This window comes from Melozone crissalis, unplaced genomic scaffold (assembly GCF_028551555.1).
Source record: "Melozone crissalis strain CALT ecotype California unplaced genomic scaffold, PUWL_Pcris_2 ptg000033l_1, whole genome shotgun sequence".
Lineage (NCBI taxonomy): Eukaryota > Metazoa > Chordata > Aves > Passeriformes > Passerellidae > Melozone > Melozone crissalis.
Window position 1 is genome coordinate 4,728,978 of NW_026535811.1, and position 19,255 is coordinate 4,748,232.

General features: G+C 41.0%; 2 protein-coding genes across 7 annotated transcripts in view; one reads left to right on the plus strand and one right to left on the minus strand.

The window, feature by feature from the left end:
* The first annotated feature begins 356 nt into the window (after positions 1 to 356).
* On the plus strand, positions 357 to 8,251 carry LOC128940478 (aldo-keto reductase family 1 member B7-like). The gene is made up of 10 exons (XM_054281912.1): positions 357 to 489; positions 1,127 to 1,294; positions 2,421 to 2,537; positions 3,154 to 3,231; positions 3,687 to 3,809; positions 5,103 to 5,209; positions 5,451 to 5,532; positions 6,518 to 6,601; positions 7,409 to 7,491; positions 7,796 to 8,251. Exons 1-10 carry the CDS (start codon positions 421 to 423, stop codon positions 7,836 to 7,838), a joined length of 954 nt encoding a protein of 317 aa, XP_054137887.1. The 5' UTR covers positions 357 to 420; the 3' UTR covers positions 7,839 to 8,251.
* A 977-nt stretch (positions 8,252 to 9,228) lies between these two features.
* CALD1 (caldesmon 1) overlaps positions 9,229 to 19,255 on the minus strand; it is a 162,703-nt gene continuing 152,676 nt past the window's right edge. For 4 of the 6 annotated variants that reach the window (XM_054282118.1, XM_054282121.1, XM_054282115.1 and 1 more), the window contains 7 exons: positions 17,277 to 17,320; positions 17,101 to 17,179; positions 15,635 to 15,763; positions 14,579 to 14,674; positions 12,043 to 12,123; positions 11,780 to 11,813; positions 9,229 to 10,617 (listed from right to left, as the gene is read on the minus strand). In XM_054282118.1, the coding sequence (XP_054138093.1) occupies positions 10,595 to 10,617; positions 11,780 to 11,813; positions 12,043 to 12,123; positions 14,579 to 14,674; positions 15,635 to 15,763; positions 17,101 to 17,179; positions 17,277 to 17,320 (486 nt within the window). In that variant the 3' untranslated portion in view covers positions 9,229 to 10,594. Of the gene's footprint in view, positions 10,618 to 11,779; positions 11,814 to 12,042; positions 12,124 to 13,621; positions 13,697 to 14,578; positions 14,675 to 15,634; positions 15,764 to 17,100; positions 17,180 to 17,276; positions 17,321 to 19,255 lie in introns of those variants that run through there. The other 2 variants (XM_054282116.1, XM_054282120.1) reach the window with 2 other exon arrangements.

Below are 19,255 nucleotides of genomic sequence, written 5' to 3' on the forward strand. Positions count from 1 at the left end.
ACCTTTTGAGACCTTCCAGGGGTGCTGATTCTTTGCAGCAGAACGCGTGCAAAGCGCGCCAGGTCGGCTGCTGACACATTTTGCTCTGGGTTTGCTGAGACATTTGTTTTGGGTTTCTGAGACTTTTGCTCTGGATTTGCTGAGACGTTTTGCTCTGGGTTTGCTGAGACATTTTGCTCTGGGTTTTTTGCTGAGACATTTTGCTCTGGGTTTTTTGCTGAGACATTTGCTCTGGGTTTCCTCATTTTCAACAAGTAGCTAAATCATCCCCAAGCCTCCCTGCAGGCTGACGGGCATCGCATCCCATCCCATCCCGTGTGTGCGGCCGGTGACGAGGCGGGGAGGGGCGAGGCGGGGCCGGGCCGGCTCCGGTGCTTATAGCGGCTCCGAGCGACGGACGGACAGGCGGACAGCTGCACCATGGCCATCCCCTGCGTGGAGCTCAGCAACAAGATGAAGATACCCGCCCTGGGGCTGGGCACCTGGCAGGTACCGGCGCAGGAGGCAGGGCGGGGATGCGGCGGGAGATGCCGAGATGCCGAAATCAAGATAAAAACAATAAAATAGAGAAGGAACCAGCCCTGCAAGAGCGGGATCTGTGCCCTGCGTGGGCCGATGGCGGCCGCTTGTGTAACCGGGCGGGATGCCAGGCAAGGGGGGGGCAGCGGGGAGCAACGGGCGAGGGGGAAAAGGCAGGAAAAAAATAGAATTTAAAGGCTGGGGAAGGGGGAAGGAGGTGCAGAATAAAAGAAAGAAACGAACAAAAAGAGCGAGCGGCAGCCCCCGCAGCCCCGCGATGGGGTCGCGGTCGGAGTTGGGGTCGGGGCACGGACCCGCCCTGGCCGGGAGGATTCGGGGAAGGTGAAGTGGCGAAACTGCTTGGGCAACACGGGGGCAAAGAGGGGAAATGACAGTGCGGGCTGCGCTGCTGGCAGCGGCAGAGCTGGAGGTCTTGCAGAAATAAACTCCTTTCCTACAGAAACGCTGCTGTGCCTGGAAACTCCGTCGGGTTTCAGCGAAATGCAGGGGATCAGCAAACCCCTGGAGCAGCTGGAAAGGGGGACAGTGAGATGTCACTGCCAAGGGGACATGGCAGAGCTCATGGCTGGCTTCTGCTTGCCCCCAGGCTCCTCCGGGAAAGGTGGAAGAGGTGGTGAAGTTTGCCATCGACGCCGGCTACCGCCACTTCGACTGCGCCTACTTCTACCAGAACGAGAATGAAATCGGGAACGCGGTCCAGCAGAAGATCAAGGAGGGAGCTGTGAAACGGGGAGACCTCTTCATTGTCACTAAGGTACAAGGATGCAGGATTATTGCGGCATTTAGCTTTTCTTGCAGAGAAACCCTTGTTGTAGCTGTAAAGTCACATAGGGACCTATTCCCTCCTCCGACATTCACTTAATGGTTTTCTTTTTGTGTATTTGCATCTCATCCTATATTTGCAGTTTGGATTCGGCTTTATCAGGAACTGCTGAGAACTTAGGAAAGATATCACAGCTATTGATTATCCAATAATTTCCTGACATCGATTAAGTCAATTGTACCGGATGTTCAATTGGACACACCCAAGATAAGGAGGGAAAAAGTAAAAAAAAAAAAAAAAAAAAGGCAAGATAGTTGTCTGGATTCATCAGTGCTAAGCAAGACATTTGAAATTTCTGTTATGTACAAATGGTACATAACAGAGATTTCAAACGAAAAATTTGAAATTTCAAATGAAAAATTTGAAATAAAATACTTTGATTTCTGCTCTGAAAGGGAGCAGAAATCAAAGTATTTTATAGGTGTCTTCTTTGTTCCTTATCTCATTCACTTGTCCCAGACGTTCTTCTTAACAAAAAGAACAGTTCAGCTAATAAATTTGGGGGTTTTCACCAGCAAAACCAGAAAACTTTATGTAACTAAGTGTATAAGAGTATAACTAAGACTTCCCATGTTGAACTTTGTTTTTGTTAAAGAACATGGTTTCTTTTAATAATACTTGCTCTTCTATTTAAACTACTTGAATTTTGATTTTGAAAATGAAGTAAAATTGACAACCATTCTCCATTCTCTCCTCTTTTCTGTCCCAGCTAAAAGGGACAGAATGAAGGTATCTATGAGCTGTTCAATAGTCAAAATTAAGGGTGAAAAAAATAACTGTAACACTGACAGCTTTGCTGCGTCCAATGCCAGATTTTTATATTTACACCTAAGAATATTTTCTCATAAGTGGGAATCCTGACTCCACCTTCATGACAGTTGGCTTTGGGGTCTGTTTGTCCTGCCTTTCACTGTGAAATGTCACATCCTCATCTTCAGCATGCTCTGACTTCAGTGGGGAGGGAGTTTTCCTCCCACCTCCAAGTGAGAAGCTTCTGTGCCCTGGTCTGCCCTGTGGGAGCTGTAAAGTGACATTCAGGCTTGTTCTCTTCCCACAGCTGTGGAACACCTTCCATGAGAAGTCCCTGGTGAAGGTAGGGTTCCAGAAGAGCCTTGCTGCCCTCCAGCTGGACTACCTGGACCTCTACCTGATGCACTTCCCCATGGGATTCAAGGTACTCCTGCTCTCCACACCTTTCCTCCTTTCCTGCCCACGAACACACTGAGTTCTCTCATCTTTGCTGGGGCCATCTTCGTCACACAGCTGGGATTTGGGGTTCATTTGATCCCTGTAGTAGCAAGAATTAGGTGTGTTATATCACAGGGGTCTGGCTTTTCATGCCTTTTGGAACGAGGTGTAGGTGTGAGCACCCTGGGTCCTCTGGTAACCAGCACAGGGTATAGCATGGACATCTTGATTTTTGGGGATGTTGGCTTGGCCTGAAGTAACCAGCAGTGAAAAATGAAGCGTAGCACAGAAGGAATGTGTTTCTTCCCCCAGTCTACATCTGTGTGAAACTAGAATAAAGGGGCTGTGGAGTGTCAGTTCCCTCATTTCCAGGCCTGCCAAAGTTACATAATTATTACTAATCCCCACACTCTTCGCATGCAGAGACTCATTTTGCAAAATATGGCCTTCATCCAAAAGAAAATACTAATGGACAAGCATAATTTTTAGTTATGCAAGATGTTTAAACAACCTGCTAACTCGCTGTAAATGCAGTCCAAAGTCATGGCACACTGTGGGAAATCCAATACATTAAAAAGTCAGTGAATTATCTGCTTTAACAGGCTGGTGAAGAGCTGCATCCCCTGGATGACAAGGGGCACAGTGTTCCCAGTGACACAGATTTCCTGGACACATGGGAGGTAAGTCACTATTTGCTCTTCAGAGAAAGTATCAGCTCTAAAGATGGAGCAGAGATATGTGTGCAAAATGAAATTGAGAGATATGTTTGAGTGTGAAGGACAGCCACACAAAATTGTATTTCAGCCAGCTTGTATCTCTTGTTTTGGGGAGCATGAAGGGGATGTTTTAGTAAGGCTAAAGAGAAGGAAGCTGTCAGCTCTGTAGTTACTGTTCCTAAAACATTTGGGTACACACAATGGTAGAACCAACCCTTCAGATTAGTCTAGGTGTGGCTGTTAATTTACTGGGTGTTCATACTCTTAGGATTCTATTTTCTTTTATGAACTGAGATACTTTTATGTAATCTAATCTAGAGTTGTTTGTTCATTTGCCACAAGCTTGACAGAAATAAAATAATGCAGTTTGACAGCAATACCACCAACTCACACCCACCTTGGTTGTCCTTACTCACTAGGCCATGGAGGAGCTGGTGGATGCTGGCCTGGTAAAAGCCATTGGAGTCTCCAACTTCAACCATGAGCAGATTGAAAGAATCTTGAACAAGCCAGGACTGAAACACAAGCCTGTAATGAACCAGGTGAGAATTTTCTTTCCCTTCCTCAGCTAACCTTGCAGTCTGGAATCATAGAATGGATTAGGGTTGGAATCATGGAATGGATTAGGATTGGAATCCATACTTTAAGGATTGCCTAGATCCCCTTTCCATGAGGCTGGGACCTTCCACTTAGGAGTGTTCCTAAATATATTTAGAATATATGTGTGTGTGTATATAATCAGAGTATACCTAAATTCATATAATATATAATATACATAGTCTATAAATTATATATAATATGTATTTATAAATAATATATAATATATAATAATATATTCTATATAAATATCTATTTAGATATATAAATAATATATAATATATATTTAGAGTAATCTTAAATATATTCAGCAAAATCCCCACTGGGAGTTTCTACACCAGCATGGGACTATCCAGGGATGCACAGGATTTACCCATTTTTCAACACAAAATAAACCACTCAACTTCATTATAGAAAGGAGGTTGAAGAGTACAGTTGCATAACAAATTCTCATCACATACCTCACAAATGTAATCACAGGACAGCAGGAGCTTAGGGATCTTCTGATTTTCTTCCATTTCCAAAACTCTTTGCACGCAGCTGAGGCTGCTGAATGCCCATCTCTTCCAGATGGGGAGTACCCAGGGGAATCCCCACACCAGCTCAGGTGTAAGTTAACCACTGTGCACGTTTTTCACGTCACCATGCCTGGTGGTGAAGCCCCAGTGTCAGAGACAGCTGTGTGTGAGCACAGGGCCAGGTGAGGAGCACAGACACAGCCCTGTGGCCCTGCCATGGCTTGTGGCAGCTGAGCAGCACATCCCCATGGACCTCCTGTTGATTTCAGGATGCTTTACCCAAACATCTGTTTGCAAACTGAGCTTGCTTCCTTAGGTTAGCTCAGATCACCTCCCCAGGCTTCTACAGGAATGAGAGAGGCTCCTCGAGGCAAGGAGAGGTTGGGTGCATCAGAGCAGAGAATAAACTTGAGGCATTCTGAGCTGCCCCTCTGACGGTGCAATCCTGCCCTGCAGTAGTCCAGGAAAGCTCATTGCCCAAATTGCACATAGATAACACTCTTCTCATCTATTTTTTGCTTTCTGTGGGTAATACATAGCATGAGAAAGCTCTGTCCTCTAGATACTGTGACTTTAATAACTGTTTTATAAGATGGATTTGAATCATGATACTGGAAGTCAAGTCTTCACATTTTCTTTGACCCAAGAAGATTTAAAATGTAATGCTCTGCATCTCAGCAAGGTCTGCCTCTTTCATCAACCATCTTTCTGTGCTTGCAGGTGGAGTGTCACCCATACCTGACCCAGGAGAAGCTGGTCAAGTACTGTAAATCCAAAGGGATTGCTGTGACAGCCTACAGCCCCCTGGGCTCTCCTAACCGCCCCTGGTAAGAGAGCTCTGCAGCCTTTCTGAACACAAAACACTGCAATTGAACTAGGGAGGTTATATTGTTATTATTATAATAATTATCATTATTATCATTATCACTATTATTATTATTGAATTAGGTAAATGATACAGTTAAAATGAGAAAAGTTCTGTTGTATTGATGCAGATTGTCACATGATGTGACAGTCCTCCAGAGAAGCCATCACCTTTCTACTGCCACCATCTCTGTTTTTTAACAGGGCTAAGCCAGGGGAGCCCACACTTATGGACGACCCCAAGATTAAAGACATTGCAGCCAGACATCATAAAAGCCCTGCCCAGGTAAGTTGTCAGAGAAAACCATTGCTCCTCCTCAGATGTCTTACAGGCCAGTCCCAGCAGATGCTGCCTTCTCTAGAGATCCATTATAATGTATGACTCGTCACATTTGAAGAGTCTCTTCACATATGAAGAGTCAAATGAATGACTCTTCATTATGCCCAAGTTCTTAAGAGCATTCACAAAAATTATCAGCTGTTTTCAAGGAGGTCTTGAGTGCCAACTTTTGGGTTGGACTTATTAGGAATGGTACATGCTTACCTCAGGTGTTCACCTTCCTAAATTTTTATTCCTTTCTCCAGCTAATTGATTCTTCAGAGGAGTCCTGTAATTTGGAGACACATTTGATTGCTTCCATTCTGCTTGTGTTCACAAGGAATTATTGAAAGCTGCTTGATTATTTAAGAATTTTTTTTTCTCTATTAGTTTGCTAGTCACACAAATTAGTTGTTGCCTGGGGTGTGCAGAACTTGCACTTCAAACAAAGCCACATGTTCACATGCATTCATATTTTAAGGCAGAGCATGATGAAAACATGAATGCAACAGTTGCGTTTTTGGAGGGGGAACTTTTAAATTCTGTAAATATGTTTTTCCTTTTATGGACTTCCAAAAGCTGAACCTTTGTGGGTACTTACCTGTGAGCCCAAAATAATCTGTGGTGGCATTATGCTCATTGAATCTGAGCACTCACATAATACAAGCCACAGCATCATCATTTTTCTCCCCCTGCTACTACCCTAAATAAAACCAAAACAAATCCTGCAAAAGCCACAATGTAGAAACAACATAGGCTAGAAGAAAATATGGTTTTCCAATCTTCTGTCAAATACATGAGCAAATCCTGGCATATCAAACTCCTGTGTGCAAAGTGGTAGTCTTCCAAAGAGTGAAAAGTAAATTGTAGATTAAAAGGAAATAAAATCCACAAAATGTGTTTGAATAGATTTTCTGGCACCTCAATGTTCATGCTCCTTGTTCTTTCCTAGGTCCTGATTCGCTTTCTGGTGCAAAGAGACATCATTGTCATTCCCAAGTCTGACAAACCTCACCGTGTTGAGGAGAACATGAAGGTGAAATTCCCTTGGGAAATGCAGCTGCCTGGTTTTGTGCAGGATGGGCACCCACACCCAGAGCCCCTCTGTGTTTCCAAGCAGCACCTGAGGCACTGGAATGGGCGTACAGAGATTTGAAAATCTGGGGAGAAGCATTTTGTTCCTGGTAGGAGAAAAATGGGTTACACCAGGGCTGCGCCAGGTTTGGACTTGCCCTTGGGGAAAAGGTTAACAAGTCCTTAGGGTGTAAAGGAACAAGCTGAGAACAAACACCAGATCTGTTAGGGTTTGTCTCACTGTGAGGCTGTGGCTCCCCTTGGCATTGAAGTTTGAAGTTTAGCTGGAGGTTTGCTCATAAAGTGTGGCATCTTATATAATACCTCTGTATTGCTTTCAATCTATGGTGAGAGGGTTTGGAGTTATTTTTCCCATGAACCTCTATCAATAACTCTTCAGATGATGACCTGTGAGGCAACTATTTGCAGTTGATACCCAGTAGCCCTCTCTGGTAGCAGAAAATTTACCTCCAGTTCAGTATTTGTGACACATCCTGAGCACCTGAAGTCTTCTCTGTGTGCATTACAACCCAAAGCGCAGCAGTGTTGGAATTCAGCTACCCAGAAATGTAAGACTTTGGTATGAGCAGCAGCTCAGAAACAAAAGGACTGTCTTGATGATTTCAAGGGTTCTTATTTGCCTGAGAAATAATGCTTAACTGTGCTTAATGCATTCCTGCCTCAAGTCCTAAGTGCATGAAGCACACTTAGGAGCTAACTACTCACAAACCTAACTAAAAAGAACTTCTTTTTTCTCTTTCCCTGCTAGGTGTTTGATTTTGAACTGTCCAAAAAGGAGATGGATGTCATCCTCAGCTTTAACAGGAACTGGAGGGCAGTTCCAGTGATCCAGTACGTTCCTTATCATCCTTACTATCCATTTGTCCTATTTCTGCCTGTATTCTCACTCACCCTGTCTTGAAAACATACATGACCAAAGCTTTAAACTTGAATGAGGCATGTCCTGGATCTTCAGGAGGGAGATTCATTTGGAGTGTTCCCTCCAGCATGTTGGTGTTCCAGGGGCTTTCTCCAGGCCTGTGTTCAGTTTAATTACACCTGCAGAGTACATTTGCATTTGGGGAGGGAGGCTGCAAAGGGAAATGCTGCCCAGGGTATTTTCTGCAGTGCTTGAATAATGTCTCTCTCTTTTCAGAGCTGTCAACCACAAGGACTACCCATTCAAAGCAGAGTATTAAATGCAGGTGGTTCCTGCAGGACCTCCGTTTACCTCCTTCCAGATTAGATGTGCTCTGCAGCTTGATCTTCATTTCTTCTTTTGTACCTGATAATTGTTATGAGCAGTTATTTTTTCCGCCTTTTTTTTTAAGGAGGAGACCACTAACTGATATAAGAATGCAGCAATAAGGGTGGGGTTTTTGTAAAGATGCTTAGCAGAAATCAGGTTTTGATTAGTAGTAAAAAGACAATGTCTTTTCCTTTTCCTTCCTTTTAATCTGGGTAATTAGAGACATACTTAACAAAAAAACAGGGACTTACATAAACTTTTTATATGTTACTTCCAGTGTGGTCAGTCATACTGACTCATGAGTCACTGTCTAAGAATGCTCTAATTGCATTGCTTTTTTATATATTTGTGATTTTCATAGAGTATTTCCAATGCTTTAAAATTTTATATGAATAAAGTTTATCAACCACAAAAGTTGATCAGTGTGGTCCTTAAATTGTTTTATATAGTTTTTCTACAGTCTGGGGTTTTACAAATTTAAATACAGATAGAAATAAGTTTCTATAATTTCTGTACCAGGACATACAGATCAGTTTGTGGATTATTCTTCAAAACAAGATTGAGCTCTAGGAAGGACCTAAAGGACAAAGGTTTCCTCACACAACCCTTCCTCTGAACACCCAGAAATTGAATTCCTGTGTGATTCGTGGGGAAAGCTGAAGGCAGCATCATGGGCAGGGATAACTCACAGTAAAACCCAGGCACCTGAACACAAGGGCTGTCTCCAACACCAGACTGGGAGTCTCAAACATGAACTTAAGATTTTTGGAGCTCTGCTGGCAGCACCCAGGACATTACACTCAGACACAGGCTGGCTTTATCTAAGGAAAGCACAGAAAAAACTCCTCTTAAAAAATCACCAAAGCAAACCCTGAGACAGCCTCACAGTTATTTGCTCTAAGATATTTACAGACAGATTTTGCTAGGCCAAATCCAAGCTGATTTGTGGCATCAGGAGGGACATCCTTAGGGGTTTTTCACCTTATCTCACAGGGACTCAGCACAATTCCTACCCCATTTACAACAACTGCTCCATTCCTGCTCATTGACAAACGGGGCTGCTGATGGAAATATTCCATTTATTGCAGATGCAGTTTCAGAATACATTGTTTGAACAAATGGTTTTTATTGCAGCTATCAGATGCATTCGAAAGACTCAGAGGAGTGTTCACAAAAGCCCCAAACGAAACCACGACAACCCACAGACAATGTCAGGCACAGTTTCACCCCCTACAGATAACTTTGTGCATCCTTATATGTAAACAAGGTGTTTCAGCCAGGCAGGGGAGCCCAGCTTTGGGTTGGAACAGGAATTTACACTTCTTTAGGAAGAAGTAAGGCATGGAAGTGGTGATAAGGGAGGTCCTGGGGGTTCTGGTGCACAACAAAGCTGTTATCAATGTGCCCAGGGGCTGCCTGAGTTGCTCAGTTTATGCCACCCATACACTGTAGGATGAAAATGCTAAACTGCAGGGCATGTAAATCCAAACCAAGCTGACGTCCTAAAGCCATGTGTTTACTATGTACAAATCAAAACATCTGTCAAGAAGATATTCAGGGGAGAGAGGTAAAAAGAAGCATGACAAAGATAGAGGTTTACTTCATTTTCTCTGGACCTGGTGTAGGGCACTGATGGATGGCAAGATTTAGTGTACAGTCATTTGAAACAAGCTCCAACTCTGTTTACAGTTTTTTCTTTTTAATTATGGTAGTTTTATATAAATTAAACTACAACGTTTTATACAAGTGACCTATTTTTGATCCTCTATACCCTTACCTTTTCCTCTTTTAAAAACTATACTTTCTTTTTAATTACCCATTACTGGGCAACTGACATTTAAATTTTTTTAATACTTATCTCACCATACCTCTAATGACAATTATGAAATCTTACTATAGAAAAGTGTGTGATTTTGTCTTTATTTTTTTAAGCTGTGATACTGGCTAATTATGTATGTTTATTGCTAAATATAATACTCTAGCACATATTAAAGCATTCTACCATTAGTAGTGCCTTTAGGCTAAACTTTGTAAAGCTATGTGTGTATATATATTCTAGATTGCATTCAATTACTAGTCACTAACAACAAAAAGAAATATCAGTACCGCTGTCAGCTAACATAATCATCCAAATTTAGGTATTAACTTAAACTAGAATGGAAAAATTGATACTTAAAAAAAAGTATAAAACAAAAATTAAAACACGTTATTGATGCAGTATTTCTCATGACATGGGCAACTTACAGAAAATATTACATTGTCAACTAAAGATATTTCTTCCATGCCTTAGTCTAAAGTGCAGAAAGAAAAAAGACTTCTGTATTACAAAAGTAACCATCGGTTTCATAGGTTTACTGCACACCTTTCCCAAGCAACTTCACTTTACATGTGTTTTGGGTTGACCTCTAAAGCCAGCTGAAATCACTGTTCAGATACATATTTATGACTTTCAGTAGGAGAGTCTATATATTTCACAGCATGGGTTTCTTTAGGAATAAAGGCTCTTGTGCAAAGGCAGTACTATTCTGATGAATGTCTAGACTGATTATTAAATACAGTGCTAATATACATGGTTTAACTGGGATAATGCAAAAAAAAGAGAGACATTTTGGTAAATAAACATAAATATAAAAAGAACAATTTAGCACTTTTTCCTTTTTTTGTTTTTTCCCCCAAACTGATTGGTCCAGCGTCTTTAGTGGCCTTCTAGGGTTCTTGTCTCACACCTGCTGAGAAAGAGACAGATTAAATATGGCTTGAAATAACCCAGACACATCCCTAGAACAGAAAAAGCTCTCTAGGATAACATGTAGGAAGGCAGGACAGAGCTGGGTGCTGCTCTGCTGCTGTATTGGGGTGGTTTCCAGGTGGACAAAAATCAGGATTTCAGCCTCTGGGGAGAGGCTCAGCAGTGTCCAAACCCCTGTGCTGGGACTGCTCCTGTGGGTGGAAAACAGCCCAAAAACCCCTCTCCTGACACTTTGGTTAGAAAAGCACAAGAGGAGCAAAACTATTCTGCTTTGGACAACTCTCAACCAAAAATAAATGTTCACAGGTGTACCATACATCTGGCTTTACATAAAACCACTAAAAATGTGTGGGCACACATGGAAGTGTAAAAAAACCAAGAGTTTTTCTCTATTTGATCATTTCATTCTTAGCAAAGAATAGAGGGATGCTGCAAAGCATTCTTAAAGCTATTAAATTGGTCAGTGAACTTCCATTCTTCCCCACTGGTTCTTAGCCATACAATTCATTTAATTTGCTTTATTTGGAGTGCTTTACAATAAAAAATAAAATTAAAAAAAAATAAAAATAAGTACATATTAAATAAAATTTAAAATAAAAATAAAAAATATGAGGGATATTTTGCCGATTTCTTTCTGTAAAACTAGGTTGTGTTTCACCAGCCAGTGGTTTCAAAATTACAATAGCATAACTATTTTTGCCCTGAAAAGACAACAATGCACAGCTCCAGCAAAAGCAGCTTCTCAACCATTCGTGTTTCAATGATATTTTGATGGAGTTTTTGAAAGGCAAAGGCAAAAAGGGGCTTCTGCATCAACATGAACAGCTGCAGAATTTCAAAACACAGGCACACCTATGCAAAAATGTGGCAATGTTTCTGTATAATAATAGGTATTACAATGTTTGCATTGTATCATTATATGTATATAATCAAATATTGTATGTATTTTATTAAATATATTAATCTAAATATTAATATAATTATAATAACATAACATAATAATGCTATTAATATAATTATTAATATCATACAAAATAGTGTATGTTTACACTATCTGCATAACATGATTATATGATATGTATGTCATAATATGTATTGAACAATAGAAACAGTTGCAATATATGCATTATGGCATTACTTACCATTAGTCTCTGATTTTTTCCCTGTAGCTGATACCTGTTTGATAAAGCAAAAACACATTATTAAAATCTCATATAGGAGAAAATTGCTATTTATAACAGGAAAAAAAAAATCAAGAGATGTCCAGACATAACACAGCTCTGCCCAACATGAATATAAAAGTGATACGCTGCTTTCTGAACCTCATTGTGCCTTCTTTTATAGACAAAAAGGTGGGTTAGCAACAGAATATTATCCTCTAACTGCTGCCCAGAAGTGTTATTACCTTAGAAGCAGCACCTGGCTTCTCCACTGACTGCTTCTCCCAGAGATTACGTTTGCCAGAGACATCTCCTGGTCTTAAATCCTGTATTTTTAATGTCAGAGAACAGAAACCAACATTAGTTCAGGTATATTTCCACTCGTTAAAGAAAAAGATAAAATGCAACTTCCTCACGAGAGAAACTGAGGAATATCCACAGAGATAAACATTACATTGTCTATCAGTTATAAAGAATTATATTTCATAAAATACCTCCACACATATCCTTGTTTTAAGACAAAAAACAATCCTGTTGTATCTATTTTATATGACACAGACTGGTCTTAACTAAGTATGTTCAACTTAAGAAGTGTAGTGAAGAGTTACTGCACCCTCAGATTTTTGTAAAAAAACCAAATGCAATTTTTTGCAGAAAGAAACCAAAAAACCCCACATTTTTTTTAGGGAAAGTGTTTCTGCTAGGGAGGAATTCAAAAGTGGATCAAAATAAAAATCTTTTTAGATTTTAGATCAAAATATTTTAGATCAAAATAAACATCTTTTCTTTAAAAAATTATGTAAAAAACAGAGTTGTAGTTTTAATACAACAGAAGAGCAGATCCTGCTCTACATCCTTAAATACATATTTCAGCCCTTATCACTGTAGTCCTTCGTATCCATTTAAATTTCCATTTCCATTGCATCCTTAGGATGTGCCAATCACTAGCCCGATAGAAAAAAAAAAAAGAAAAAAACAACCAAAACAAACCACATGAGGTAAAGTGATTAAAGAATAGTAGTAATCTCTGAAAATGAGCATATTATTGAGACTTTAATCAAAGCTCCATAAAAACGTCAATTAGCTTCTTGGAGAAAAGGAGGGCTGCAAATGAAAATGAAAACTGCTGGGCAGCTGGATTGATATCCACCTTTGGGCATGGCAAACAAGAGACTCAAGCAATTTTGCACATAAATAATCTCCTTTTCAGGAAGCATTCAAGTCCTGCATGGCTTCCAGGATTTTGTACTGGCCATCCATAGGGAGGTAAGTTTTCTGCACATGAGAATTTCTACCTGTAAAATGCTCAGTAATGAATGGAAATTAGATTCTTGCAAGGGGTTTTTACACCCAGCAGAAACCCCAGAACTGATCATAATTTGCAGCCACACAGGGTTGCTGATGATTAAAATTTGAAGCCAATTCTGCTCCTTAAAAAGGCAGTTCAGTAATAACAAAGGAAGGAAGAAAGCAATTTTGACCTTATCACAAAGCCATTTGCAGGGAACATCATCACAAATCCACTTCCATAATCCTGAAATAATTTGGGATCTGTGACTTTGATTCACTGTAAAATTGAAATCTTTGCTCTGCCTTGAATTCAATATTTTTCCAAAACCCACAAGAATCCTGCTGGTCACAAAAACTTTGAACATTTTTCAATTTTGGTGGAATGTGATGAGTGTGAGAAGTTATTTGCTAAATAAGAAATTCTAGCCTTCCCTTTGGTTTATCCTGACTAAAAAAAAGTACAAATCACATATTATAGATGTACATAAACCTTCATAGTCAATGATAAACAGGTTTACCTGACCAACTTAGCAAACAGACCCCCAAAGAAGAAGAATAGGAGGAGGGCGCGTTCCTTCAAGCAGAGACATTGAAAGAAGAAAGAACAATCTATTGAGAAAGAGGGAAATCAAGACATAGACAGAAACAGTTGGCTGAGGGAAAAACAAGAGATTAGTTGTACATTGTCTGAAAGATACAATTTAAAAGAAAAGATAGAAAAATCTGGAGGCAGATTCTGTAGTGGACAATGCTGCAAATTTCAAACTCCTCTTCAGGACAAATAGGAGTGTGAAATGAGAAAGTGTTTTTCAGGCTGCACTTTGCATAAAGGGCAGGTGAAAAAAGAAAAACACTTGGCAGAAAAACACTGCACAAGGATACAGGCATAAATCAGTTCTTTAACAAAATCCTGAAGTTGAATCATTAACATCACAAACAATTCTCCAACATGTATATTTAGGTTTCTCATCTTTACCCTTCCCCATCCCACAGTTACCTCTTCCTGCTGTTTCCCACATCCCCAGTTTATTACCTGAACATCATTTTTTGCTCTGATTCCTGCTGAACTAATGGGCAGGCTAAAGGGCCTTCATTAGGAGTTACATTTAGGCTCATAAAGATCTAAATTATTTCAGTTGCATTTTAAAACATACTCGGAAGATTTCTACAGGGCAAGGGCCAAACTCCAAGTATAAGTGTGCAACCTGGGGTCTGTGGCTGGTAATTTCTAAATTAATGGTAAGCCCTTCACAGGTGGCAAATTAAAGTCATCCTCTACCAGAGAAGTGCTTCTCTGAGCTTTAAGGTGAGAGCTGCCCTGTTTCCTTTCCCCATTTTCTGGCTACAAGGAGCCAGCATCCAGAGGGCTGTGAGCTGCCAAGAGGACACACAGCAGAGCTCCTCCAAAGACCACCAGCTGAAGGAGGAGGCACCCCCTGCCCCAGGAGAGAGCCCACCTGCTGAAGAGATGGCTGTTCCAAGGTTACTTACAGAAGGTTTTGGAGCAGGGGATTTGTTGCCCTCTGGGGTCTTGGTCAACCACTCGTTGATACGACTGGAGACACCAACCTTCAGCCCAGCAGTTTCCTGCAAAATGGTAAAATCCAATCAGACAACTTTCAGAATGGCTTTTGACCTGTTTGCCATGGTTTAGATTTAAAAGCCAAGCCTGGTTTAATAGAGATGTCCTCACTGAGCCTCTGGCTTGCTCAGAGACATCCTGTGTGCTCTGAAAGTTTTGTCCCTATGAATTACACAGTGCTGCTGCCCTCTAGTTTTCAAAAATTGTATACATGAACTGACAAAAACATCTCCACTTTACTGCTACCCCAGTATATAAATGTCAGACATAAACATGCTGTTTCTACCACAAGCCCTAACTCCAAAAATCTTTAGCTTAATAGAAGAGACATCAGTTCAAACCTACTTTTTTTTCCTCTTGTGAAACTAATTTTTTTCAAAAGAAATATACAATAGAGAAGTGGCCTAAAATTTAAAACATTAAATCTTTAAAATGCAAGAACAAATTACTAACATTTAATTGCTATCTGTAATAACCCACTTCAATCCACAGCTCATCTTTTTGCCTATGATAAATGCCCAGCAACTCACATCAATTTATAGAAAGAAAAATATTGCTTTAAGGATTTACACAGAAAAGATAAAGGTCTCACAAGTACTTCTATGAACTACCTAGAAAATATCATCACTATCCTGCCTGTTCAAAGCTCTTCTGCTCCCCAGAAGAATTCTGCCCAACTCAAAGAATTTCTTTGTACTCTGCTTGAATGACCCAGATGTATTTTTCTAAGATATCTGATGTGGCTCTGGAATGTCTCATAACTGAGCTCAGTAGGTCACTGAATTCTTCCATTATTCTCAATATTGCAGCCACAAAATCTTGTGGCTTTCTGAGGCCTTCGGGATCCTTTGGGATACCCTTCACCAGTGATGCCAACAGGAGCAGACAGGAATATGAATGCAAGGCTAGGTCCTTAATAATAAGAGCATAATTCTTTATAATTGTTAGGATAATTAAACACATACCTTATTTGGTGTTCCTGTCCCAGAAGGTGATGAGAAAACATTCCCTTTCTCCCACATGCTCTTGATGTTACGGACGCCCTCGGCCGGAACGTGCAGGTCGGAGGCTTTAGGTCTTGAAGCCTTTGCGCCCTGGGGAAAAATTGGGGCCAGTTGGTGTTTGGCATTGAGAGCTGGATTTGCAGGGTGGTCTGACCCTGGGGAATGCAGCATTTCCATGTGGCTCTAGCACTGGCTACGCAAAGATGAGCAGGAGTACCCAGCTCAAGAGGTGCCACTGAGACTCTCTCACCTTTTAGATTTGCAGTTTCACCCTTGATACAACCAGCTGGGAAAGTGGCACTCCCTTATTTTTTGTGTTTATTGCCTTTCTAAAAGCTATGGCAAACCTTATCTCTGCACACAACTGATGCAAGGATTTAAAATCTTAGCTTATACCTGGCTCCTGGAAGCCTGGGTCCATCTTTTAGGGACCAAGCTAGGGGAATTCCTTTGCAGGGGTAGGGCAAAAGGCTGTTCTGTCATTCAGCATCAGACTGCTCCATCTGCCCCAGACAACAGAACCTCAGCATTCTAGGGGTAAATCTCAGCAATTAAAATGTTTTTAAAAATGTGTTCTTTTGAAGAGTGGAGAATTGGGTGTGAGTTTTTGGCTGGTTTTTGGGGGGAAATGTGTCTTTTGTATGGTTACTAAAAACACTGGCCAAATTCTCCTCTTCTTCCTCTTTCTTCTTTTCAGAATTCTTGCACATTTTACATATCATTGATTGGATGAGAATAAGAACCTGTATGAGTGATGCTTTGCTTCTCTCATCGCAAAGCAAGGCAGATATGGCAACTTGTGGACAAATCAGAAAGTCAGCAAAGGAAATATTTCAAGTCAGATGGCAGCTGGATACAGTGGTGTCAATCTCCTATTTTACCTTGGGGACAGAAAAAGGCCTCAGTTCTGGCTCTTAGCCACAGTTGTCAAAATCATGTGGGGTCAAGTTCTGCATTTTAATGTGATTTTGATTTCCCTTTTGTCACTGCTTAACTGGTTCCCTGTCTTTGCCAAGTAATTCACTGTGGGGTGGCAGCCAGCAGCACAGAGCCAGTTCTTTGTTCTCCTAAATCAGCTGCTAGGTCAGCTCTGCTCAGGATAACCATCAGCTCTGTGCTGACAGGGCTCTCACCAGCCAAGCAGAGGCTGTGACTGTCACTCAAGATGCTGGCTGAACCCTCCAAAGCTACTGCCAGCTCACAAAACAGTAAATTACAGCATAAAAAGGAAGACCTAAATCTGAGGTTTTGTTTAGATGCATCTCTAGATGTTGGTTACAGATGTGCCTCAAGCACTTTGTTCTTGAAGTCACATTAAAGAAGAGTTTGTGATCAAAAACCCCTGCAATTCTTGAACAGCAAAACAAAGGCTGATTAAAGGCCCCAGAGCCATTAGTAACCAGATCCATTTACTGGAATTAACTTACCCCAAGTGCACTAGTGTATTGCTCAAGTCTACTGTCAATCTTTGAGACAACTGCTGTTGTCTGGGTGGGCTTCATTCCACTGTAGGAAGTAGGGAAGAAAAAAATATATTAAGAATTATTCTTCCCTCCACTTAAACACTGCTGTTTGAACAGAACGTACTGTTTCTTTGCTTTACCTCTTTTGAGCAGATTTGTTCAAAAATTCTGTTCGCTCCTCTATCTAGAAAAGAGAGAAACAAAAGCTTTAAGTTTAAAGTTCATAAAGGGTCAGCCTGTGCAAGGCCAGCCTGAAATGCCATTTTAAATGTCAAAAAAGTCAATTTCAAAGATATGCATTCCAACAGAAATTTCACAGACACACACAAAGGTTTTATAGACAGGAGCCTGTTATGCTACAATTCATAAGAGTGGATATATTTTCTGCATGAATGTTTGCATCCTACACATTTCCTCAGTGTCTCATACGTAGCAAGAAAATAAATGAACAACACAGAAAGAAGAAAAGGGAAGAAGTCTATCTCATGGAAGGGACTTATATGCACAAAAATCTATGTCATCCTCACATCTCCCACACAAGAGCAAGAATGTATCTCTTGAGACAGATAATAAAGTTTTTGCAAATTTAATAAAGTTTTTCTGAGCTGAGAGACCAGACTAGGCCAGGTTTGGAGCTCAGCCATAAAGCCTCCCTTACTCATGTCTTTGGAAGACACGATCAGTTTGAATTTGGGCTCCAAAAAAAACCATCAGTGTAAACTCTTCTCATGTTCAGGATACTGCTGAATCAGTATCTACAAGCTGTTATTATACAAACTGGTATCTGACATTTTATCATGTTTTTCTACTCTGTAAATACAAAATATTGTGATACCTCCAAGGAGGATGACTCATTAAAGTCTCAAATGGCTTCTGTCAAATCTCTCAATACTTTGAAAACAAAAAACTCCATCCCTGAATAAAGTTTTAAAACATTTCCCTTTGGGTAGTGGAGGGATGGGGAGTGTGTACTTCTATTTGTATTCAGGGTCAAGAAATATTTTCATCAAACTTCCTCAAGTCTTATCAACATTGCATTGTTCCACTTCTCATGCCAGGCTCTACAGTTTCACTTAAAAGTAAAACACATGCAAGCAGGTCCAGGGGATTGAAATGATTAATAATCAGCCTGGCTGGATTCCTGGGGATTCCCCAGTCTCAGCAGGGGATCTCCATTTTCAATTTGCTTTAACCCTGACTGCTCTGGCACTCGTGCCTTTAAAACAAGGCAATGACAGCCGTTCCTTTAAATGGTTCTCTTCAGTGCCTTAAGCATCCAAGGCTATCCCAGCACACCAAACCCCACAGCAATCCCATCAAAGGGCATGCACAGTTTATTTCCCAAGCCCTTGCAAGCAGGCAGTTCACTCGGGTGCAGAATTTGCCAGAGCAGCTCACTGGAGGAGCTCCAGCTGCCACCCACCCAGCTCAAAGGCACCTTGAAACTCTAAAACGTACATACAGTTTACAGAGTCATTTCCATCACCACTTTCAGCTGCCAAAACATGAGCTAAAAGCAGTCCTGAGTGCAAAGATGGGCTTTGCCAGGACAAATCCCCTGTTTCAGTGGAAGGATGTCACAAGGTGGCAGCAAAAGACCAACAGAAGCAGTGTACACCCGCAGAGAAAGATTACAGCTCTCGCCCAGAGGAGATGGCAATGCCATAAAACCAGCAGGGAAATGGTTCAAAAGTGACCAAACAGACCGAGGATGGTCACTTAAAACACATGGCCTCACTTCTGCTATGGTACAATAGGAGTTTCCCCAATGCGGACTTCTGGGTCATAACCAGCAGCGCAGGAAAATAATGAGTTACTCCAGCAAGAGCCTCCAGCTTATCCCCAGATAAACATCAGTGAAACCATGGTGGGCAGCAAGGACAAATAATAGGGACTGTCTCAAAGAACCAGGACTCAAGGCAACTGCCCAATAATTCATTTATAGGATCTTCACATTCTTTTTATGTGCAGGCAGGAGAGATGCTTCTGCACAGCAGGAAAACCAGGCTCGAGTGGGCACTAGTGGAAGAGGTGGGAAAAAAGAGGAACATTTTTCTTTTGGTTGTAGTAAAAAGACAAAAGTGGGGTTGTTCTTTACCCACTGGTAACAGAGGTTCTC

Coding starts and splice junctions, on each gene's coding strand:
- LOC128940478 (XM_054281912.1), top strand. CDS start 421: ATGGCCATCCCCTGCGTGGAGCTCAGCAACAAGATGAAGATACCCGCC. Junction 3,232..3,686: donor ATTTCCTGGACACATGGGAG/GTAAGTCACTAT, acceptor CTTACTCACTAG/GCCATGGAGGAGCTGGTGGA. Junction 5,210..5,450: donor GGCTCTCCTAACCGCCCCTG/GTAAGAGAGCTC, acceptor GTTTTTTAACAG/GGCTAAGCCAGGGGAGCCCA.